This window comes from Mus caroli, chromosome 13 (assembly GCF_900094665.2).
Source record: "Mus caroli chromosome 13, CAROLI_EIJ_v1.1, whole genome shotgun sequence".
NCBI lineage: Eukaryota > Metazoa > Chordata > Mammalia > Rodentia > Muridae > Mus > Mus caroli.
The window spans coordinates 42,296,978-42,321,130 of NC_034582.1; the positions used below are offsets into that span (position 1 = coordinate 42,296,978).

General features: G+C 45.8%; 1 protein-coding gene across 4 annotated transcripts in view; it reads left to right on the forward strand.

The window, feature by feature from the left end:
• Kdm1b (lysine demethylase 1B) overlaps positions 1-24,153 on the forward strand; it is a 42,715-nt gene that overhangs the window by 1,540 nt on the left and 17,022 nt on the right. For 2 of the 4 annotated variants that reach the window (XM_029468250.1, XM_029468251.1), the window contains exons 2-13: positions 3,299-3,398; positions 4,548-4,675; positions 5,972-6,061; positions 7,108-7,219; positions 9,544-9,660; positions 13,539-13,559; positions 14,614-14,652; positions 16,548-16,776; positions 18,668-18,852; positions 19,738-19,914; positions 20,255-20,329; positions 23,297-23,434. In XM_029468250.1, the coding sequence (XP_029324110.1) occupies positions 3,312-3,398; positions 4,548-4,675; positions 5,972-6,061; positions 7,108-7,219; positions 9,544-9,660; positions 13,539-13,559; positions 14,614-14,652; positions 16,548-16,776; positions 18,668-18,852; positions 19,738-19,914; positions 20,255-20,329; positions 23,297-23,434 (1,398 nt within the window). In that variant the 5' untranslated portion in view covers positions 3,299-3,311. The remainder of the gene's footprint in view (positions 1-3,298; positions 3,399-4,547; positions 4,676-5,971; positions 6,062-7,107; positions 7,220-9,543; positions 9,661-13,538; positions 13,560-14,613; positions 14,653-16,547; positions 16,777-18,667; positions 18,853-19,737; positions 19,915-20,254; positions 20,330-23,296; positions 23,435-24,153) is intronic. The other 2 variants (XM_021180047.1, XM_021180046.2) reach the window with 1 other exon arrangement.

Sequence of the window (24,153 nt, forward strand, 5' to 3'; positions counted from 1 at the left end):
ACGCAGGGCAATAGGGAATTCAGAATTGAATTGTTGGGTTGGGTGTTGAATATTAAATTATAGCACTGGGTCCATATTTCCGTAACTCAGTTTATCTTGGGAATATGACGCACTCAGCTTGCCTATTTTAAATGACCCATGGAGATTTCAGTTTCTTTCAATAACAGAGAAGTTTCTAGTAGTTTGTCCTGTTCTTACAAGTAATGCTACCTCCACCGTAAATTTTTACTCTTGTTTTCGATTATTTTGAACTCCAGTTTTTATGAATTTTATGTGTTGGTGTTTAAACTCTTCAATAAACTACGTTCAGAACACCTGGGAGTTATTTAAACATAATTCTAAATACTGACATATTTGCTTGTATATTCATTTTTAACACTTTTTTTTTAACCAAAAGAAAACTAAAACTCTGCATTTAAAATTAGGAAGAAATGGACTTATAAAACTTGGATCACCATCCAGCCGGGCGTGGTGGCGCACCAGCCGGGCGTGGTGGCGCACGCCTTTAATCCCAGCACTCGGGAGGCAGAGGCAGGCGGATTTCTAAGTTCGAGGCCAGCCTGGTCTACAAAGTGAGTGCCAGGACAGCCAGGGCTACACAGAGAAACCCTGTCTCGAAAAAACCAAAAANNNNAAAAAAAAAAAAAAAAAAAAAAAAAAAAAAAAAAAAACTTGGACCACAAAACTCTAGTCGGTTGGGTGTCTTTACTGAAGAGCCAGGTGGGAGGGAGCAGCTGGGGGCGGGACTTCCCACCGGCAATCCCAGCATTCTTGACACAGGCAGGAAGATTGCCAACAGCTGGAGTGGCCAGGGATCCACGTAAAATCCCCGTGCTAACAAGAAAACCGGGTAGGTGGGGAAGGGTTCACTGTGCTTGTTACAATAATACTTTATTTCTAGGAGCATGTTTTAAAACACACTAGTTTGCGAACTCGCAACTCACATTGTTTTCTCTTCGCTCTAATGAAGACCCAAGGACTAAGCATCGGTAGCGATGCAGGCTACATTCAGTGCTTAACAGAGTGGGAGCACACGACCCTCTCTCAGCTGAATAATTAAAGATGACGATGCGCTGCCGTAAGAACTTTCGGTCAGATTGAATAGCTCGTACAGTGTGCTGCTTTCTTTAGACATTTCTTGATGCTTATTTGTGTATGTTTTCCACTGTTCGGGTGTAAAGATTGGAAACTTCTGGAAGTCATGCTTGGTTTTAGGAGTTGTGCGTTCCTGGGTTATGGTCAGTGTTGCGTGAATCAACACAGATTTCTTAGGTTCCCGAACCTCACGCTGAGCTTCATGTTCGCTACAGTACTTGTATGTACGTGTACATACTGTGTGTGTGACTCTTTGTGTGACTGCGGAATACATGTTTTACATGTAAAGAAATCCATGTATTTTTATGTATGTGAACATCACACTGACGTGAATGGTTAAGTTGGACGCCCTTTTAAAAGTACAAATGAGGCATGGGATGTAGTTCAGTGGTAGAGTGCTTGCCTGGTGTTGTGTATTCCCAGTACAGTGTAAAAGTGTGTGCAGATGGAATCTGAAAAGCCTTTGTGTAACAATGATTGGGGGTAGATGGTATTTCTAAAGATGTTACTAGTATAGTGTTAGTATGGTGTACAGCGTAGGACTGGTTTTAATTTTTGTGTTGAGGGTTTAATCTAGGGTCTTATGAATACTAGGCTTGTCTGTTATCATTGAACTAAACTCCTAGCCACCCCCCATCCTCTGCCATTGTGGGCCAGTGAGACATAGAGATGGATCAGCAGGTAAAAGGCTTTTGTTGCCAAGCCTAATAACCTGAGTTTGATCCCTGGAACCCACATGGGAGAAGAAGAGAACTGGGTGCTCCCAGAGGTTGACCTCTGACCTCCATACTTGTGCTATGGTATGTGCCCCCACCCAGTACATAAACATAAAGAAAAACCACCTCTTTAAAATGAAGTCTTCTGCATCTTGGAATATGCTGGTCTTACATTTGTAAGCTACAAAGTTAGCTTTATCCTGTCATTAAGAAAGTTATCAAAGGAGCTGGAGAGATGGATCAGTGGTTAAGAATGCCAACTGCTCTTCTGAAGGTCGTGAGTTCAAATCCCAGCAACCACATGGTGGCTCACAACCATCCATAATAAGATCTGATGCCCTCTTCTGGTGCGTCTGAAGACAGCTACAGTGTACTTACATATAAATAAATCTTTTTTTTTTTTTTTTAAAAGAAAGTTATCAAAGACTCCTCACAGTATTGACATCACGGTTTCTTACTCTGGATGCAAGAGTTTCCATTTGTTGTTAATAACTTGTGAGAGCTGGTCTTGTGGACATGAATGTAACTTACAAATGGGAACTGAGTATTACAAGGTTGGCACTGTGTAACTGTTAAGGTTCCTGTCTTCTGTGGCACCGCTTCCTTGCTTCCACATCACTTATCCATACAGATGCCTACTTATTTTCATTCCTTCATTCAATGTTGTGGTAACATGACAGAAACATGATAGAAAAAGTGAATAATTACAGATTCATATGCTACCGTGAGTATTTTTCTTATTGAATATTTTCTAATAGCTCATAACCTTACATGGTTTCAACGCCTAGTTTATAGATACGTTTATAGATTGTTTTGGTTGGTTGTTTTTGAGACAGTGTTTCATGTCCAAACTGGCCTTGAATACTCTATGCAGCTGAAGCTGGCTATGAATTTCCAACCCTCATGCAATCTCCATTGGAATTGAAGGCATGAGTAACCACGCCTGCTAGATGTTTGTTCTTAATGCTGGTCTTAACCATGCCGTTAATAGACTACTTTGAAAAATCCTAAGATTTGTCTAGTTGGAGATATTAGTGCCTTGATTGAATCCAGATTCCTGTTTTCTATATACAGTGTGCCTGGTATTTGTTAGTATAAAACTTATCTCTTCTTAGTACAAGCTAAGACTTCAGGATTCAGGAAACAGGAGACATAGTTGGTGGTAGGGCGGGGGGCCGGGGGAGCAAGAACATAATGACAAGGTCTCATCATGTAACCCGGCTGGCTTGGATTTGTGCAGCTGAGGATGACCTTGGAACTTGTGGTCGTCTTGCCTCTCCCTCCCAAGGTCAAGGTGTACAGGTATACCCCAGCATGGTTGACTTGTCCCCATTTTGAATACATACAACACAGGCATCAGCTTATGTGACTTGGGAGTAGGGGTTTTATATTCAAGCAACCCCTCCCCCCCACAAGTGACAATGGCTTGAAGTATCAGCAGATGCTAATAACTTAATGGTGTCCCCTCTCCTCCCCTCCTCCCCCAGGTTTTCCAAAGCAATGGCCTCATCTCGAGGGAGGTCAAAGAAGAGAAGCAATTTGGAGCTTTCTCCTGATAACCTGCCTTTGAGGAGCTCCGGGCGGCAGGTATTCTCTGTTCACTCCTAGTTACTATGGGGAGTGGAGAGCCACACAGAGCGAGCCCAGTCCTGCTGTTGCTGTTTGTGGAGGAGCTCCTGGTGCAGGGTGCAGCGTGTGCAGGCAGAGCTGGGAGGGCAAAGAGACTGGATCACCACTGGTGCTGGGAGAATCACAGCTGGGGCGGCTGCTTCCAGAACGGGTCGCTGAGACCAGGTCAGGCCTGGCTTGGAAGTCATTCAAGGGAATTTGGACTTGAGCTTGCTGTTGCTTGAGTGGCGCTGGAAGGTTTGTTTGCAGTACAGTATTTAATAAAAGCTGAGCGTTCTGATATGTTCGATCTTTTTTTTTCTCTAGCTTTTACATTTCCATTCTGAAAGACTTAACTGGTTTAAGAGAGAAAAAATTCTTAGTTTGTAAATGACTTTTTAAAGATTTATTTATTTTATTTTATTGGTTTTTCAAGAGGGTTTCTCTGTCTAGCCTTGGCTGTCCTGGAACTCACTTTGTAGACCAGGCTGGCCTCGAACTCAGAAATCCGCCTGCCTCCTGAGTGCTGGGATTAAAGGCGTGCGCCACCATGCCTGGCATCTTATGTATATGAACGTTTTGTCTGAATGTATGTATTATGTATGTGTGTGTGCCACACAGACACCTAGTGTTTTCGGATGTCAGAAGAGGGCATTTTATCTCCTGGAGTTGGAATCACAGTGGTAAGCTGCCGTGTGGGTGCTGGGAACCAAACCTGGGCCTTCGATAAGAGCAGCAAGTGCTCTTAATTGCTGAGCCAAACCTTCAGTCCCCAGGGATGACTTGGATAGACTGCCACATTTTCCTTTAAGAAAAGCTCACGTGGATGTTGCGTATCGTTAAGGTGCTGTTTCTAGATCCTTTAGTAAGACAGTTGTCTATACAAGTGGTTGCACAGTTGTACTGGCTAACCCTAGTCTGTTGCCAGGATGCAGCCTCTGGAGCTGTGGCTGTAGCTCAGTTGCTGGAGTGTTTGCCTGGCGTGCGTATTTTGATCCCAGATGCTACCAACACGATGACATTTAGAGCTTCTACTCACGTGTGACCTCAGCAGCAGACCTGTTGCCATCCCCCCCCCCTCACCACCACTGCCAAGTGAAACCTTGACGTCAGCGGGTTCTTCCGTAGGCAAAGAAGAAAGCAGTAGAGATCCCGGATGAGGATGAGGATGGTTCGTCGGAGAAGAAGTACCGGAAATGTGAAAAGGCAGGCTGTACAGCGGCGTACCCTGTGTGCTTTGCAAGCGCTTCTGAAAGGTCTGTGGCAGGGCTACCTTGGCCGTGTGTGTCTGCCCGGTAGCATGTGCCTTGTGGGAATGGTACCCTAGATGTTACTCTTCTAAAACCAAATGCAGGAACCGCAGCCTGCTAATTCTGACTGCTTAGTCACTACACATCACAGCTCCCTTCATACTCTGTGGCTGGTTCTAGCCTAGTGGGAGAGGTCATACCCAGCCATCTTTGTGTCGGTCCTAGGGCTTGATGTGCGGGGCGTAGGAGGTCACAGACTAAAGCTCTGGTAGGAACCTGTGTATGCTTGCTTTTGTCAATTTTATGTTTACCTCATGTATCGTGCCGCCTCTTCATATCCTTGTGCGGGTCTCAGAAGCTACAGGGTTAAGGATGGTAGCTCAGTTGGTACAGTGTTCGCCTAACAATCCATCCCAGTACTCAATAAAGTGGGCATGCTGGCACATGCCTGCTAATCCCAAAATTTGGGAAATGGAGCTAGCCTCACTGGTATTTAGTTCAAGGTCTTCCTCAGCTACACAGCAAACTAGAAAGCCTGTCCAGGGTGCAAGAGACCCTACCTCATAGCTAAACCCAAACCCAAAAACCTACATTGCCATTTGTGATCATTGTGGTCGGACTTTCCCCATTCCATAGAAAAATCTTCAGAAAGGCTATGACTCAATTAAATCTGGACAAAACCCATTTGGGTCTGAACAGAAGATGGCCCTGTCCACAGGGTTGGGACATCTCCTCCTTGTGCTGTGTCATGAGCTACTTGACCAGAGGTATTCCCAGACTTTGTGTCTGCTCTTGAGGTTGCAGCTGATGAGATGTTATCTCCAGCTGCTCTCACACTCAGCTCGTAGCAAGGACCGGGTCATTGTTTCATAAGTCACTACCCCGATCCAGTGCCCCAGGCAGCCATGGAGGTTACACCTGGCTGACCTAAGTCCTCCCTGTGTGGTCACTGTTCTGAGGTAGTACACATATCTGCAATTTGCAATCCCAAATGTTTCAGTTCTGAAACTTCGGAGTGCCGGGACCCTTTATGTTACTACTCGGGTTCTCTCCCCCTGATGTCTCACTGTGGTACAAGCACTCTGAAACCCGTAGGGCAACTGGAATCTAAAATATTTGTGATCCCAGACATTTCAGATAGGCGACTCTCAACCTGCATGACCTTTCAGCTCCTCCTAGCTTCTCCTGTTAGCCCCTGGCTACTTGAAGTGGAGCTGCTGCCAGTGGGCTCCAGTTGATGAGCTAGTTACATGAAACTGAGTGAGAAGTCTCTGTCACCAGCTCTGTTTCTGCTCCTTTCAGATGTGCCAAAAATGGCTACACCTCCCGATGGTATCACCTTTCCTGTGGGGAACACTTCTGCAATGAATGCTTTGACCACTACTACAGAAGGTTTGTTTCTTGACTGGGAACTGGTGGACGGATGAGACAAGGTCTGGGGATGGTGGTCACAAAGCTGGAACCTCCTGGGCCTCATCTAATGCCAGTGATGACTGCAAGTGTGACTGGAAAGTCAGTGCTGTAAACACTACATACCGTGCCTGAAGCTGGGTGTTCATAAGCAAGGCTGGATGGGGGAAACAGTAAAATCAGGTTATTTATAAGGAAACGGATGCAGCTGGAGGTATTCATAGTGAGCAAGTTCAGACAAACTCTGAAACATTATCTCAATCGTGGTTCCTGGATTTTATGTAGATAATCACATAGGTATGTATGTGAAACATAGAAACAAAACTGTGTAGAGGGGCTTAGGTAGGGGCTGACAGAGGTGGGAGGACTGAGAAGGGGGGGATGAATCCAACGTACAGTGGACACATGAGAAACTTAAGAGTGAACTGTGCTGTGAGTGGATATGTCTGCAGGCTCACGTGTCTGCCATGACACATGTCCGGTATATGGAAGCTCCAGAGAGCTTGGCTGCTCTGCTGTTCCGTCACAGTGCACGTAAGATAGGGTGCAGATACTTGGGGAGCCAGCAGAGCACTGGGTTGCTGTCCTCTTCAGCTTTTTCTATAGCCTGGCAGGCCTTGAGCTTGCCTGTCCATCCTGGACAGCTGAGATTATAAGCCGGTGCCACCAGGCCTTGCTCTGCCTTTTACTAGTGGCTTTCTGTACTGTTCACTTGTCTTCTCTTCTGATTTTAATTGTTTATTATTTTATCCCTTGATAAAACATTAATGGTTGCTGTAGGAATCACCATGGACAATAAGAAATTTTCACCACCTAGGGCTCTGCCCTTATTTGTTGCAGAGCTAACATTGTCCAGCACACGCTCCTCCTGATAGCCTGTTGTGGGTGTGGCATTTTAACAGCCCCACCCCCTGAGTTTTAAGAATAGTAAAGTCTTTTTTTGTAAACTTGACCAGCTCAAGTTGTAGTGTGAAAACCTGATTAACCTATAGATTGACTTTTTTTTTTCTTTTTCTGATGGTTTTCAGCCATAAAGATGGGTATGACAAATACAGTGCATGGAAAAGAGTGTGGACCAGCAACGGCAAGACGGAGCCAAGCCCCAAGGCGTTCATGGCAGATCAGCAGCTGCCCTACTGGGTAAGGAGGCCCACTGCTGCCCAGAGCACTAAAGCATGGGCAGAAGGAGTGATGCTGCTTTGTAGCAGATCTCTGCTTGGGTTGTTTCTAGAACAAATACTTCTAAAGTTTGCCGAAATCTTTACTTTGTATAGCCTAGGGGAGAAAGGACTGTCACACACCACCATCTGGCCCCATGTTTACCCACCCATCTCTTTGGATGGACACTTGGGTCGTGTCTCATCTTTCAGTTAGTATAAACAGGGGCACAGATATTACATACCTAGGGATGGGCCATATGGCATTTCTATGGTTGATTAGTGTTTGGTGGTCCTGACACTGGAACCCAGGGCCTCGAGCTTGCTAGGCCTCTCTCCTGCTTTTGATTTTGAGTCAGCTTGTGGGGTTACCCGAGAGCCCTTGTACCTGGCCATGTTCCTGAAAGGCTGGGATTTAACTCCAGACTCAGCTCAGAGCCATTTCTTCATTTTTCCCTGAAGCATGGGGTGTGTGTGTGTGGGGGGGGGGGGGGGTCATGTTTCTCTACACCGTCATGGGCTTGGCTTTTTGTCATTTGAGACAGAAGTCTCACTAGGTAGCCTTGGCTGGTCTAGAACTCACTGAATAGGCCAAGGCTGCCCTCAAGTGATCTGCCTGCTTCTCTCTGCCTCCCAAGTGCTGGGATCAAGGGCGTGGACCACCACATCCCACTGTTTTTGCCTTTTTTTGAGATGGGTCTCAAACTTGCTAGGTAGTGAAGGGTGACTTGAACTCCCAACCCTCCTGCCTTCATCCTTACCAACTCTTGTTTGTGTTTTATAATGCCAGCTGTGTGGGTAGGTGGGTGTAAACAGGCAGCTCTTTGTGGAAGTACACCCTAGTGTTGTTTGGCCAGTTGCAAATGTGCAGCTCACGTTGAGCTGTTTATCTTTTTGTAAGTCCTATTCTGGAGATAAAACCCTTATTCCCTCTATGAGTGGCAGATTTTTTTTTTCCTTGCAGGTTGCATAGATCATTTAGTTCTGATAAACTTCCATTTATTTAGATTTTTTTGTGTGTATGTGTGTCTTGCTAGGAACTTTACCAAATCTGAGTCATAAAGACTCACCTCTGTGCTTTCCTAGAAGATTTTCACTGTTTTAGAGTTCTCATTTTAATTTCTGGGTTATGTGCAAAGCCAGATCTGATGTCATTTGTGTGCATGCAGATATATAGAATTTTCTGTTTTGGAATAATGTAAGGAGCTTGCAGAGATAACCACTAAAAGCTATGTGCCCCTAGGCACATACTGTGGCCTTTGTCAGACAGAATAATGAGTGCAGGTACAGTCTGGAGAACTCTATTACCAGACTTGATTTGAATGTTATCAGTATTTCCGTCCTTTTGGCAACCTAGGCACCACAATTTACATGTCATGTCCCAATTTCCTGAGTAGTCGTATCTACAGTTAACTCATTAATGCCTCCAGCTTGAGCTGGAAAATCTGACAACAGTTTTCAAACTTTCTTTCGTTTATCCTCTTGCCTCAGCTAGCATTGAGTCAGAAATTACCCTGGGGCTAGAGAGATGGCTCAGCGGTTAAGAGCACCGATAGCTCTCCCAAAGGTCCTGAGTTCAATTCTCAGCAATCACATGGTTGTTGCGGCCCGCCCGCGGTCCACAACACGAACGGTTCACTGAGAATGGCAGTTCCCTGCAAAGAGAGGAATCTAGACGGGGCGGAAGAAAAGAATGAAGCCAGGACAAACAGATTCTGATCGAGGCTCAATTTAATATTTCCAAACACTCAGTTTATAAAGGAAGGGGGAGGGAACCCAATTTCCCGCCAAGTAACTCAGGGTCCAGTAGCAGGACAAACAAGTGTGTGCCTCCAGGCAGCAGAGTCAGGTTCCAGCAGTGGGCGTGGCAGGACGAATGAGCTGGTAGCTCCACCCTAGAGCAGGCAGGTTCCAGGCTGGGGGAAGGGAGACCACACATGGTGGCTCACAACCATCTGTAATGGGATCTGATTCCCTCTTCTGTTGTGTCTGAAGACAGCTACAGTGTACTCATATATATATAAGATAAATAAATCTTAAAAAAAAAAAAGAAATTACCCTGATGGCATCAGAATGGGTGTGGTGAAACAAGGGAGAGAGAAGGGAAAGGCTACAATTGTTAGAAGGTTAGCCAAGGGGGTTGGATAGAACTGCATGCTAGAGCAGTTTGCTACCATGCACAGCACCCTGGATTCAATTCCTTGAGTCAAAACACACGGACCAGATCATGTGAAGACAGATCCCGTGGACATGTGGTAGCTCAAGGTTAGGCCGTCTATGTTTGTCTTGCCTTTGTTTCTCATGTAGGTGCAGTGCACAAAACCCGAGTGTGGAAAGTGGAGGCAGCTGACCAAGGAGATCCAGCTTACTCCACACATGGCAAGGACTTACCGCTGTGGCATGAAGCCAAATACTATTACCAAGGTATGGTTTCTGTGGTGGCCTCTTGAGTTACTTTATATGTCACTCTGTAACGGGAGCATATCTCTATCAGTGTGTGTGTAATTGTATAGGGGTGGTTGTGTTGTGTGTAAACAGAAGCCCAACTGCAATGGGTTTAACTAAGGAAGGGCCTCTTTTACTCTAGGCAGGTTGGTAATGGGCTGCTCGGGGTTGGTTTAGTTATCTAGGAACAGTTGCCCAGTCCATCTGTATCTCCCATCCTCCAGTGACAAGGTGGATGCCGTATTCCCAGCCACCGTGTCTAAAGCAGAGGAGAGGCGAGTGCAAGGGGAGGGACAGTAGTGGCTGAGGCCGTCCCTCTGGCACTGGCTGAGTTCTGCTTGTGTCATTGGTTAGAACAGAATCTTACAGAATCCCACAACTATGCTAGACTGCACGAGGACAAAGGAAGAGACTGCTTCTTCACTCTGGTACCCTGTGCGTTACAGCGCCAGACAAAGCAGAACTATGCAGCGAGAAGGGACAGGGTGAATGGCTCTGATTGGCAGTTAGGAACCCGCCACAGCTGATATAGTGTACCTGATCTGAAATTTGGCAGCTAGTGTTTGAAAATGTGTTAAACATACCGCCCAAATGTCGCATGCTTTCAATATTAAAAGAGTATTTAAACAAAATAGATTTTTTTTTCTAATTGAGGGGTAATCGTAGATTGTAAAATACACCATTTTCAATGCTTTCAGAGGTTTGTGGTATTGTTAGACACAATGTTGTTGCCATCAAAGGCTCTGTTGCTTTAAACACATCCATTCTAAACAATAAGTGTGAGGTTTATGATCAAAGTTTTTTGTTTGTTTTTCTTTTAAACATAGGGCTCAAAGTGCATATGTTACTGGGCTAGGGAAGAAGCTCAGTGGCAGCATTTGCTTAACATTCGAGTGGGCCTGGGTTTGACCTTCTATAAAGGGAAAAACACCCCCCTCTCTCCAGTGTGTGTGTAAAGACAAAGTGACCACACTTAGTATATGAAAACAACACTGGGTGGCATTCCATGGTAGAGTGTTTGCCTAGTTGTTACATAAATATATTGTATATAAGTGTTACATGACTGTAACCTTAGGACTTAAGAACAGATTATTTATAAATATACACACATCTAAATGAAGAAAATCCTTTGGAGCCATCTCACTCCCTGTCTTCAGAAGTAAACTCTTGGAGGCTGGAGACTATGCCTCCGTGGTGGTGCTCGCCAGCATGCACAGAACCCTGGGATGAACATAAGCATTTGGAGAGTGGGGCTGGGGTGGGGAATGTCGTCTTAATGGTTCATCCATTTTTCCAGTACAACTTTAAACATAGATTTGATATTGTAGGCTCATTTTAAGGCTTTCGTAAGAGCCTACAAACTGCTTCTTTTGGTTTAAAAACAATACGGCTTAGCTGGGCTTGGTGGTTAATATCTGTAAACAGTCCCAGCACTTGGGGAATAGAGGCAGGAGGATTAGGACTTCAAGGCCAATCTTCCCTACATAGGAAGCAGGAGGCCAGCCTGGGCTATGTGAATACGTTAGGCCATGCCTTTAAAAAAGGTCTTGAGACTCAGTGATGGCATGAGAACTGGCCAACACTGAGTGGTATGTGCTGGGAATTGAACCTGTACCTTTGCACAGTCTAGGGAATCACTGTACTGTGGAACTCAGCCCCAACCCCTAAGCGTATTGGCACTATTTTTAACAGAAGAGAGCTGTATCATTTTCGCTTCTGAGAGATGATTATATACTGTAATTCTGTGCGTGGAGCACAAGATGTACAGTGCTCAGCCAGAATGCCAGTCTTAGCCACGGTATTCCTTTGTCCTGCATGCTTTAGTTACCTCCTTCCCATCTCCAGAGTCAGCTGTTCTGATTCTAGCCCCACAGGCTAGTTTTTCTGTCTCTTAAACTTCATAAGACTGGGATCAGTCTTGGGTGCTCTTTCACTGTGTAGACTCTTTTCACTGTATTAAAATACATTAAAAGCAAACAGACAGACCATCAATGTTGTGTGGATCAATGGGGCGTCTTGTTTGACTGAATTTCTTGCAGTATTGGACATTGAACGTAGGGCCTCGCGAGCGCTAGGCAAGCCTCGAGCCACAGCTGTATTCTCTGCCCTCTTTCTACTCTGTTCTTTTTGAGGTGAAATCTCCTTAAATTGCCCACATTGACCTTGAACTCACTCTATACTCCAGACAGACTGTCAGTGTGTCCTCCTGCCTCAGTGCCCTGCCTAACCATAATTCACAAACCAGGCAGCAACACTAGCTTTTCACATGCCTCAGTAGTGTCGAGTCTCCTGTGTGCGTACTGTGGATTGTTTCCACACTGGCATGTGGCAGGACAGTTCTGTTGCAGGTGGCAGTTGTGTGAGTGGAACTGGTGATGAGGCTGCAGGTGCCTTGTGCTTGTCTGTGCGGGCGAGCGGGCGGGAGGAGCTTGTGGCATGAGGCAGAGCTAGGTTTGCTTCTGAAGAAGCTGCCGCCTCGTGGCAGCCTGTGCTCGCGGATCGAGCGGTGGTCTCTTGTGTTGTTTCTCTGCTGTGCTTGGGTTAGTTCCGTGGTTTTGGCAGGCTTCCTGGTTTGTAGGGCATCTTTACATCATCTAGACACACATATATTTTTAGTATTTTCTACGAGTCCTGTACAAGGAAGAATGATAGCAGTTTTGAGATAGCTGACTCTGAGCTTGGGATGCTCTGCTGCCTTACTCTTGTGAGAGCTGAGAGGATGGGAATCCCTGACACCTGCCAAGGATTTTCCACTGTGTTCCTGTTCTCAGCAGGGTTCACTGTGTAGCCCAGGCTGATTAATCTTAATTGACAAGTAGATTCTAGAATATGTATGCATACTGGAAGGGCTATATGTGTGTGTCTGTATATACACACATACATTTTATGAGAACTCTTACAATTGACTTAGTGATTTTGAAAACCATGGTTGACACTTAGCTTCACCTTGCAGGTAGAAAGTAGGAGGTCTCTGAATGGTAGAAAAGGAGAAAGTGAAGGACCTAGGAAAGAAAGAGCATGGGCAAGGCCCCGTCACACTGTGTGGTTGCACTTGTGGGGACAGGCCTTGGAAGGCACCTGGGGTATGTTTCAGCCAGTGAGAACATCGTGTTTGTGGCACCAGCTTGCTCTACTTCCTCTGATTTTTTTCCAGTCAACACTGAGGCTTTGATGCCTAAAGCTCTGGCTCATTCTTGCTGAGTAGTATCTGCAAGCGTGGGTCTGCTGCACTGTGTCCACTTCCCTGTTCCAGGAGAGGGGAAGGTCTTTTTTAAGTCGTGGCTGTTCCTGTTGTGTTTCCTGGAGTGTTGCTGCCCCAGCGTGCTCAAGTTTCTTTTTTTGTTGTTTTTGGTTTTGGTTTTTCGAGACAGGGTTTCTCTGTATAGCTCCGGCTGTCCTGAAACTCACTTTGTAGACCAGGCTGGCCTCGAACTCAGAAATCCACCTGCCTCTGCCTCTCGAGTGCTGGGATTAAAGGTGTGCGCCACCACGCCTGGCTCTCAAGTCTCTTATTAATGTACAATGTAAGAGTTTCTCTGGAAACACTTCTTTGGATTGGAGCTGCCAGGCCTGTGTTCTCCTGACCTTCCATTAGGTAGTATTTTTGTATTGAACCAGAAACTGCACAAATCAAAAGCCCAGGCAAATGAATTGTCACAAGTACCTGCTTTTCGGGCTCCCAATATAGAAATGCAATACTTGGCAGATGCCCTGGTGACCCCTGTCAATTACAGCCACCAACCTTGCTCCCAAGGGTAAATTGCCCGCTTGCTTTTCCAATTTACAGTATTATGAATTTGGCTTTGCTTTTTTTTTTTTTTTTCCTTTTTGACCCTCATATAAATGGAATCGTGTAGTGGGATATTTCAGAACTGCTGGTAAGTTCCACTTGTGCTGTGGCATGTAGTTGTCATGTGTTCTTTCACTGCTGGGTGACATGGCATTGTTTGTCATGGTACATGTCATCTTACCTATTCTGTTGGCTTCTAGTTAGCTTTGTTCTCTCACAAACAAAACTTCCTTGAGCTTCAGAAATATATACAGCAAGTTGTGTTGTTTCTTCTGCTCTTTCTGTCCGTTGAGACTGGGTTTTGCTGTGTAGCTCAAGCTGCCTTTGGAGTCTGAATCCTCCAGGATAGCTTTGAGCTCCCTGTGTTCTGCAAGCTTATACTGTGTACTTGTCCATCCTCCTGCCTCATCCTGTAAAGTGCTGAGATTACAGGTGCATGCTGCCGTCCTTGGCTTGAACAGTTTTCCTTTGGTGCAGTGCTAGGGATTGAACCCACAGCCTCTTGAAATAGGAGGCAGGCTCCCTGTATCCCCAGCCTTTGAACTTCCTTGTAGTTCATTGCTTGGCGCCATGTTACAAGGGACTTTAGGAAGTACTCCAAGATGAAAATTACTGGGTATGTTTATCTGAGTGAGACACAGCTTTAGTTCTGCAAGATAATGCCAGGCCTCTATATCTTTTAGACATGTGTACCCTGTCACAGCCCTCTCTGCCGCTTGTACAGCCCATTGTTTTCATGGAGGAACATCTTTTTTTTTTTTAAGATTTATTTATTTATTTATTATATGTAAGTACACTGTAGCTGACTTCAGCCTCACCAGAGGAGGGTGTCAGATCTCATTACAGATGATTGTGAGATACCATGTGGTTGCTGAGATTTGAACTCAGGACCTTCGGAAGAGCAGTCAGTGCTCTTAACCGCTGAGCCATTTCACCAACCCTATGGAGGAACATCTTAATGAAAGTACCAATCTTCCCACACTCTCGTTCTGGTGACATGTCCTGCATTTTTCTTGCCAGTTAAATAGGGGTTTTTTTGTTTTTTGTTTTTTTAAAAAGGGAGGTATCATATTGAAAGAAAATGGACAGCTAAGACTGTATGTTTTGAAAACACTTAATTCAGACTTGGCTTTCTCTTGTAGCCTGACACCCCCGATCATTGTTCTTTCCCCGAGGATCTGGTGAGTATCTGTGCTCTGCATCAGAGTTAACTTGGCCTTTAAAGATACGTTCACTAAGTAAATGACTAGTAGCATCTATTTGGATGTACATCCAAGCCTTCTGACTTGAATGTAGTGACTTCATTGTGAAAATGCCCACAATCATAGATGGTGATGGTAGTGATTCTGTAGTTGCAGGACCCAGGACCCCTCACAGTTAAAAGAATGTGAGATTGCTTTACACTAAAGGGCACAAGAAAAGACACTGCTCCTACCTTGCTGTGGGGGTCGGACTTCGCACACTTGTTTGTTGGTGATGGCTCTGACCTTTCCTCCACTGAGCCCTTACGAGACAAAGAGCAGGGTGGCCATGGTTTGACTGTCTTGGCCTGGACTCAGCATCAGGAGAGGGGTCTGGTATTTTCTGACCAAAAAGGTAGCCACCCTGCCCTGTCCCTGCTCAGATACAGAAGTGGGTCCAGCTGTTTCTGGCTCCACTTGCCATGTAACCAGATCTGGTTTAAACTGATTTTAAATATGCGAACTTCCCTAAATTCCCAAGTCCTTCTCATTTCGGTGATTCAGAATTGGTACTTGGAGCTCATCCCCAGTGTCTCAAGTTCAAGGACCATGGCAGGTTCAGATAAAGGGAGAAGAGACATGTATTAGATCCATTTGGAATCCATTCTCCTCTTGGAAGGAGCGGCTCTGTTTGTTTTTACTAAGTTTCGTTCCCATATGGACCAGGTGGATTCTGGGTTTGGGATAAACAGTGCAGTCAGAATACCTTCTGCATCAGCTCTAATACTAAGGGCATTTTATACCCAGAAGATCCATGACATTAACACAGAGGCTGTATTCATAAAGGACTTGAGTTGCTTTGCTTTCATGCTGCTGGTGAATGAGCCCTGTCCTTGGGCAAGCGAATAAGCAAGCATTCTACCATTGAGCTATATCCCCAGACAGGGAGGCTCTGGACGTAGTCTGAGACAGGCCTCCACGGCCGGCAACTAGCAAGGGCCTACTGGTTGCTGTTTGTTTCTCTTAAAGCATGTGGAGACTAAGTTAGGAGATCCCCCTTCAGGTATGCTTCCAGCGAAGAGAGAGCCAGAGGCTCATAGCTAGTGTCAGGGTTTGCCCAGTTTCCTCTCGGCTGCATGACCCAGGAAGTAGAATGGATTCATTATTTTTAAGAGGCCAGACTCTGGATGCCAATAGCTGAATTGTTTGGAGCTGAGCGAATGTTCTAGTTTTATTTCTGCTGCTGTGATAAACTATCCAGACAAAACATGGAGGGGAAGACTAATTTGGCTTATGGTCCTAGGCTCAGAGGCCGTCACTGAGGGGAGAGCAAAGCAGGAGCTCAGGCAGCTAGCTACATCCTTCCTGTACAAGACCAACTCCCCGGACGATGCATGCTTGTTGGCTGGCTGCTTCTTTTGTTTTCCAGAGAATTTTCTTCACACTTCCACAGTTCAGGGATTAGTTTAGAGAAGGTGCCACTCACAGTGGGCTGGGTCAATTAGCTGTCAAGACAGTTGCCCACTGATCTTGGCCTGATCTTGCCAATTCCTCCTTTGAAACTTCCCTTAAGCCTTTCCAGGTTGCCGAAGGTTGCCATTTCAAATGTAACTATCTCAGAAGGGGTGGGTGGAGGCAGACCTGGGGTATTGGGGAAGCAGCATGTTTACCTGGTGTCAGTGGGGGTTTTCTGGCTCAGGAGGGAGGCTTTCTGCATGTCGGGAAGAATTTTCCCTAAGAAAGTTTGTCTCTGGATATCCTCAGCTGTTTTTGTTTGATTCTCTGTATGAAACTAACTGTTGAGTCTGGATACGGGGAACAGGAGAGCTGTGGGTGAAGATGAATAAGTACCCTCAGCATGTATATTTCCCCTTTTCCTCCCACTTCCATCACAGAGAGTGCTGGAAGTTTCCAACCACTGGTGGTACCCCATGCTCATCCAGCCTCCGTTGCTGAAGGACAGTGTGGCAGCACCACTGCTTTCTGCCTACTACCCCGACTGCGTTGGCATGAGCCCCTCCTGCACCAGCACACATCGTGCCACCGTCACAGCTGCTACCACAGCCACCGGCAGTGCCAGCCCGGGGGAGATGGAGCCCTCCAAGGCAGCCCCCTCTTCACTTGGTAAGAGATGCTCTGGTACCCTTTTCCTTCCATCCCTTCCCCCCTTCTTGGAAATGTAAGGGTAAGGAAACTGCAGAAGACTCTTAAGCGTATGTGACATGGTATAAAGCACTCACTGTTGCATGCATTTGCCTATGCAGTTGGCCTTCACACATACCTCTCTGCATCTACAGATGCAGCCAACCTGGTTGGAGAGCTCTGTGGGAAGAAGTCCCACCTGTATTCATTATATGCAGATTCCTTATTGCAGACTTTACTGTGTGTGACCGTGGTGGTCAGAAGAGAGGATATCTGATCACTAGAAGCTATGTCCATAGTATCTATGTTGTATTAGTTGTTGAATTATCTAGAGAGGGGCTTGTGCACCATTTAAGACACTGCACCATTTAAGTAAGGGACTTGGGATGTGTGGTTGCGAGACTTGTGTGGGGAGGGAAGGAGTCACAGAACTAGTTCTCTGAGGATGCTGAGGGAGGATAGCCCTGCAGATCTATCACACCATTACTAGACAATGCACAGTTGCTTTGGAAAGCCTTGTAGCTCCTACCCGTGAATTACATATAGGATTTAATGAGTGTTTATTTCAAAGTTGGATTATAATAGCTGTGCCTCTTAATGATTTCACAAACTGTGACCTTCCAGAATGAAGTTTGGGCTGTGTGGTCACCATTTTTGTTCTTTGACTCTCTGTCTCTAATGATAGCAGTGGAGAGATCCACTCTAAAAGATTCAGAATTCCATGTGTGGGAAGAATATGTTACTGGTTTCAAAGGAATCCTAACAACCCCTTGTCTTCCATCTGTATATGAACAAATCACATTTTTGATGGTGAAACTTGGTTTTTCTATCAAGGCCTGATATTAAGGATTTAGCTGATAATACTGGATGGGCCTTAACAGGGGAGTTGTGGGGAGATCTGGGTGAGTGCTAGTGTGGAAATGTTTTGAGTGTGTACTGTGCTGGGCACTCAGTACTGAAGGAGTACACATTTGTGAAGACAGTTTGGCAGTGTGTGAAGACCCGTATGACTGGACTTTTGAACCAGCAAACATTTCTAAAATGCTATACTGAAGCCAATCAGTTGAAAACTGCATGTGTAAAGAAACTTATGTTAGTGTTGCTTACAGTTGTGATTATAATAGGTGTGATCTCCATTCCCACGAGAGGGGAATAGTTGAATAGTAAGACACAAAGCCACTGAATTTAATATAGTCATTATATTATACATATATACATATGTTTTTTCATATATATAGTTATTTAACATAAAATCAGATATAAATATAAAGTTATTTAATACATGGAAAAACATTTAGAATACTGTAAAAACTTTTTTTTTTACTTAAGAGGTAGGTTTGAAGACAGCACCTTTATAGCAGTTGTCCATCTTTGAGAAAACTAGTGTTTAGAATGTTACCATAGGCTGAGTCCTGGAATGTGGCACTAGTGTGGCTAGAATGTTACCATAGGCTGAGTCCTGGAATGTGGCACTAGTGGCTAGAATGTTACCATAGACTGAATCCTGGAATATAATACAACATGGGACATGGGGCTTTGGGACTGTTTAATTTTGTAATCAGAAAATGCCAAAGGGTGTGTGTTTGTTTTTTTCTTTTTAATTCTTAAAATTACATTTCTGTATCTGTATGTGTGTGTACCACAGCACATATGGGAGGTCCAAGATCAGTTTAGCAAAGTTGTTTCTCTCCTTCCATATGGTCCTAGAGATTGAGCTGAGGTCATCGGGCTTGGTGGCAAGAATCTTTACTCATTGGGCCGTCTTGGCCGTCCCCTGTGTGTGTTGAGGACGTGCCCTCGCGAGTAGTGTGCACGTGTTTCTGGTGGTTTTGCAAGTCCCAGCTTGCAGAGCTGCTTGCCTGTGTCCCGTCAGTCCTAGGCATGAACCGGTACTTCCAGCCCTTCTACCAGCCCAACGAGTGTGGGAAAGCGCTGTGCGTGAGGCCGGACGTGATGGAGCTGGATGAGCTCTACGAGTTCCCAGAGTATTCGAGGGACCCCACCATGTACCTGGCTTTGAGAAACCTCATCCTCGCGCTGTGGTACACAAACTGCAAAGTAAGTAAGAACGTGCCAGCAGCAGCAGCGAGGAGAGGGCGCCAGTGACTAACAGCAGGGTCGTCGGACACGGTGACTAACTAGCAGAGTCATCAGCCATGGTGACTAACTAGCAGAATAGTCAGCCATGGTGACTAGCAAAGTAGTCAGTCATAGTGACTAACTAGCAGAGTCATCGGCCACGGTGACTAACTAGCAGAGTGTCAGCCATGGTGACTAACTAGTTTGAGTGCTGGGACCATTCATCCCAGCATTCATGAAGCAGAGGCCAGAGGCTGGTGGCTCTGTGTGAGTTCAAGGCCAGTTGGTCTGCAGCATGAGTTCTAGTCAGCTAGAGTTACAAAGTGACACCCTGTATTCACAACAAAATGCAGTCAACCATTGGACTGAGCACAGGGTTCCCAATGGAGCAGTTAGAGAAAAGACTCAAGGAGCTGAAGGGGTTTGCAACCCCACAGGAAGAACAACAGTATCAACCAACCAGACTGCCCCAGAGCTAAACCACCAACCAAAGAGTACACATGGAGGGACTCATAGCTCCAGCCACATATGTAGCAGAGGATGGCTTTGATGGGCATCAATAGGAGAAGAGGCCCTTGGTGTCCTGGGAAGGCTCAGTGCCCCAGTGCAGGCCAGGGCAGGGAGGTGGGGGTGGGTGGTAGGGGAATACCCTTATAGAAGCAGGGGGAGGGAGGATGGGATAGGGAATTTTAGGGGGCAGGGACTGGGAAAGGGGATAACATTTGAAATGTAAATAAAGAAAATATCCAATTTAAAAAAAAAAAACTAAAATGTAAAAATAAACTTTTAGCCCTAGTTTTTTGTTTGTTTTTTATTGGGTTACTTACTTTGTTGCTGTTGGTTTTGGTTTTGTTGTAAACACAGGAAGCTCTCACCCCTCAGAAGTGCATTCCCCACATCCTTGTCCGGGGCCTTGTACGCATCAGATGCGTTCAGGAAGTGGAAAGGATTCTTTACTTCATGACGAGGAAAGGCCTCATCAACACAGGAGTTCTCACGGTGGGAGCAGGCCAGCATCTTCTTCCTAAACACTACCACAATGTAAGCAACTGGGTGTGCGGTAGGCTCTGCCTTTGGTTGTGATAAGAGACTAGTGTGTTGCTATGTTGGTACCAGATACTGCAGAAACCATTAGGCGTAAGCAAGACTCGTGAAGACTTTCTCCCAGGAGGAGACTTGGGGGCACAGTTTCCTCAGGCTGAAAGAAAAATGCGGTTACTTCTGACGGGTACCATCACGTACCGTACTGTGGGAAAGCAAATCGCAGTAACAGCAGAGAGATACAACTAGATTAACAGTGCTTAGCAGTTAGAACCTCCCAGAGCAACTGCAATAGCATTTCGTCACACTGTTCTAACTGGTGTTTTGTTTCTTTTTGAAGAAATCTGTTCTGGTTGTTGGGGCTGGTCCAGCAGGCTTAGCAGCTGCTAGGCAACTACATAACTTTGGGATGAAGGTGAGATTCTGCGGGGGGCGGGGGGCGGGGGGGGCGGTCACTGCTCCTTTGTTTCAAATTATCTAAGACTTGGTTCCTAAAATTAGTGAAGGATAATACACACACTGGCTTTCTTTTGAAACAGGGTCTCAGTACATAGCCCAGGCTAGCCACGAACTCACTGACGTCACATGCCTCTGCCTTTCAAGTGCTGACAATTAAAGACTTGGGACCTCACCAGGCCACATCGTTTTGCAGTAGGTTTTAAGGAAGCTCTGAGTCTGTGTCAGAGCAGGTAGAGCTTTGGGCAGTAGACTTCCTGTAGGAAGGAACTCTGATAGTCTAACCTGCATCGACAGAAGTAATTGGCAGGTTATCGTTAACCAGTGGAGGGGATGGCATAGTTTACAACAACAATGAAAGCACAGAGATCATTGTGTCTCGGGGACGTTTTTGAAACGTCTTTTTCCCTTTTATAAACTCCTACTGAGGATTGGAACCCTGATAATCCTCAATATTAATGCTTCTGCTAGCCGCCAGGCGGGCGCTCTGCACTGGCCGTCGGGGTTCCTTGTGCCAACCAGTCATCCTTAGAAGAATATGCTGCAGAACAAAAGCCATGGCTTCTGGAAGTGGGATGGGTTGAACAGTCTCAAGGCTGAGCTAGAATTCTGGCTTCCTTAGCACTGTAGATGTGTAAGGTATCTGGCTTCTCCTAAGGAAGACAGAAGGATATGCCACTTGCTGGAAAATGCCTGACTCACATACAGCTAGCCGGGATAGAGACTGCTAGTGGGGTAGAGGATGGTTCAGCTGTGTGTGGTGGCGCACACCTTTAATCCCAGCACCAAAGAGACAGAGGCAGGCAGATCTTGAGTTGTAGGCCAGCTTGGTTTAGGCCATTCAGGACCATTTAGTGAGTGCGACATTGTCTCAGAATTTGGTATCTAATTTTTATCAAATCAGGAACCTTCCCCGTAGCTTTCTCTGATTTGTTCAGTTGGATCGATTTCTTCTCTTTAAAACTTTGTAAGGACTTTGCTTTTCACTGAAGACAAAGTTAAATATAGTTTTGGTTTTTGTTTGGTTGGCTTTTTGTTTTTATTTTTTAAGTCAGGGTGTCTCTCTGAATCCTTGGCTGTCTTAGAACTCCCTTTCTAGACCAGGCTGGCCTCAAGCTCAGAGATCCACGGGCCTCTGCCTCTTCCTCCGGAGGGCTGGCAGAGGCAGGTTAAATATAACTTAAGGCTCAGCCCTTTTCTTTGTCCGTGTCTAGCCTAAAGAATTTAAGCAGTACCACCTTGGCAGTAAGGATTCGAAGTCCTGTTTTAGGCTGTTAGAAGTGTTCAATAGCTATGCCTAAAAGGTATTTTTCTTCTGGGTAGATGGAGAACTGAGGTTGTGGGTCACGTTACACTCCTGGGCAAGGCAGGAACGTCAACTGGGTTAGTGGAAGTGTTTGTGGGAGGGAATCCCTCCTGTGAGCTACAGAAAGTGTTTGCGTTATTTCAGTATGAGAGGTTAGGGTCAGTGTCTCTCGTTTGCTTTTTACTTGGGAAACTTAAAGATTATATTACAGGGAAGGATATTAATCTTCAAAGTCTGGGGAGGCTGCCTTTAATGTTCAGCCCGTAGAACCGAGTAGCTCACTGTTAAATTCGGAGGAGGGTGGAGAGGTGGAGCCCCACGCTGTACCTCCCTAGTCAAGTCTGGAGGAGAATGCCCAGAGGACTTGTTAGACTCTCACATACGCAAGCTAGCCTAGGAGACCGTCCATCCCCATGTAAGGTTAGAGAGTAGAGCTCTCTGAGTAAGCTGGGAAAGAACATTCAGAGTGCTCCCGGGGATCCAGAGCTAATGGCTGATGCTGCCGTAAGGAGCACTCACGATGCTCCGACTACAACCCACTTGGAATCCTGGGGTCACCCAGACCTTGCCTGCACCCAGCAGCAGTTCTGCACTTCACTGGCACTCACTGGACTCAGCCAACTTTGTCAAGGTCATACTTCCATACTTGAAAAGGTTCTAGCAATAGATAGGTCATGGATAAATCAGCTCTTGAGCACAATTATTTGATTTGTTTGAAGTGGAATTCCCATGTAATCCAAAATGGCATCACATTTGATCTTCTGCCTCAATCTCCTGAGTGCCAGGTTTCCACACATATGCCACCATCCGTGAGCTACACTGGATCCTAATGTGATTTCTCGGCACTTTGGAGAGGGCTTCATGTATAAATTGTCTAATGTGCAGCCGTGAAGACCTGAGTTCAGATTTCCTGCACTCACATATAAGCTAGATATGGCAGCCTGTGTCTGTAATCGCGGCACGCTGGGATAGGGGAAGCAGGCAGCTCTGGGCAATGGCTGGCCAGCCAGTTTTGGTGAGAGTGAGCTCCAGGTTCAGTTGAGAGAGAGCCTGCCTCAGAGAGTAAGGTCAGGTACACCTGTCACACACATCTACACGCACAAGTGTACCCACTTTTACACAGACAACTTGTGTGGGGGCTGGGGAGTTGGCTCCATGCTCCCCTGGAAGACCTGGGTTTGATTCCCAGTGGTCACATGGTATTAATGTTTTCAGCGATGAATGCACTCATTCATCAATGAGTCTCACTTTATAGTCCAGGCTGGCCTAGAACTCTCTGTGTAGCCCATGGTAGCTTCAAGCTCATGGCAGGCCTCCTGCCTCAACCTCCAGAGTACTGGGATATTATAGGCATGAGTCTGCAGTCTGGCTCATCTGCTGAATCTTATCTGGTTTGAGAGAAGTGGTGGACGGTATCCATCCTGCAGACCACCCAGCTACTTGTTGCTAGAGCCTAGACTGGCTTGGGTGTAGACCTGGGCTTCTCCTTACTTAGAGTTGGTTCTGTAGCAATACGTTAAAGTGCGTAAGCAAGGAGCTGATTAACACTGCCATTCTACATTTTTGTAATTCCGAATCTGGTATGATGTTCTGTTTACATTCCCCAATTACCTTTTTTAGGTGACTGTCCTGGAAGCCAAAGACCGAATTGGAGGCCGAGTATGGGATGACAAGTCCTTTAAAGGCGTGGTAGTAGGAAGAGGACCTCAGATTGTCAATGGCTGTATTAATAACCCAGTAGCACTAATGTGTGAGCAAGTGAGTGTCTTGAAAACTTGTAGACAAGGAAAATGAAACTTGTCTCTGTTTGCATAAGAGCATTAATATGAAGCAGGGTGTGGCCCTGTGGTAAAGCACCTGCCTAACGTGTGTGAGGTCCTGAGTTTTAGGGATGGGCTGGGCTACATTATGGTTCCAGAGTGGACAGTATGCATAAAACTTCCTTCAGACCCTCTTGCAAAGTAAATAAGAGTGGTTGCAAGCATGCCTTTCCCATTAGGCATTTAAAAGACCTCCCTAAGATCTTTAATTTTTATTTGTGGGTTAGTCACAGGCTACTTAACTGGTTCATAGTCAAGCCCAGGGCTGCTAGACAGAGCAGGTAAAAATGTAGGATCCTTAGGTAAGTTTGTCTTTCAAACTAGTAATTTCCTTAGTGTAGGTATGCCCCAAATATTACACAAGATAATGTACATGTGACATTTGGGGCATAAATAATACTTTGAAAGTATGGTATTTCTCTGAAAGTCAGTCACCCAGCGTCCTGTCTTGTTACCTTGCCAACCTGGTAGGTCAAAGGTGATTCCCGCCCCCGAAAGGCTTTGGCTTCTCTGAGTGTGTATGTTCATTGGCATGAAGAGCTGAGGTAGAGACAGAATGTTCGGCAGTACAGGCAGCCCCAGCAGCAGAACCATGAGCTGAGTACACGACACGCGTGTATTGGCCGGAAGCTGTCGTCGTCGCCTTATCATCTCCTC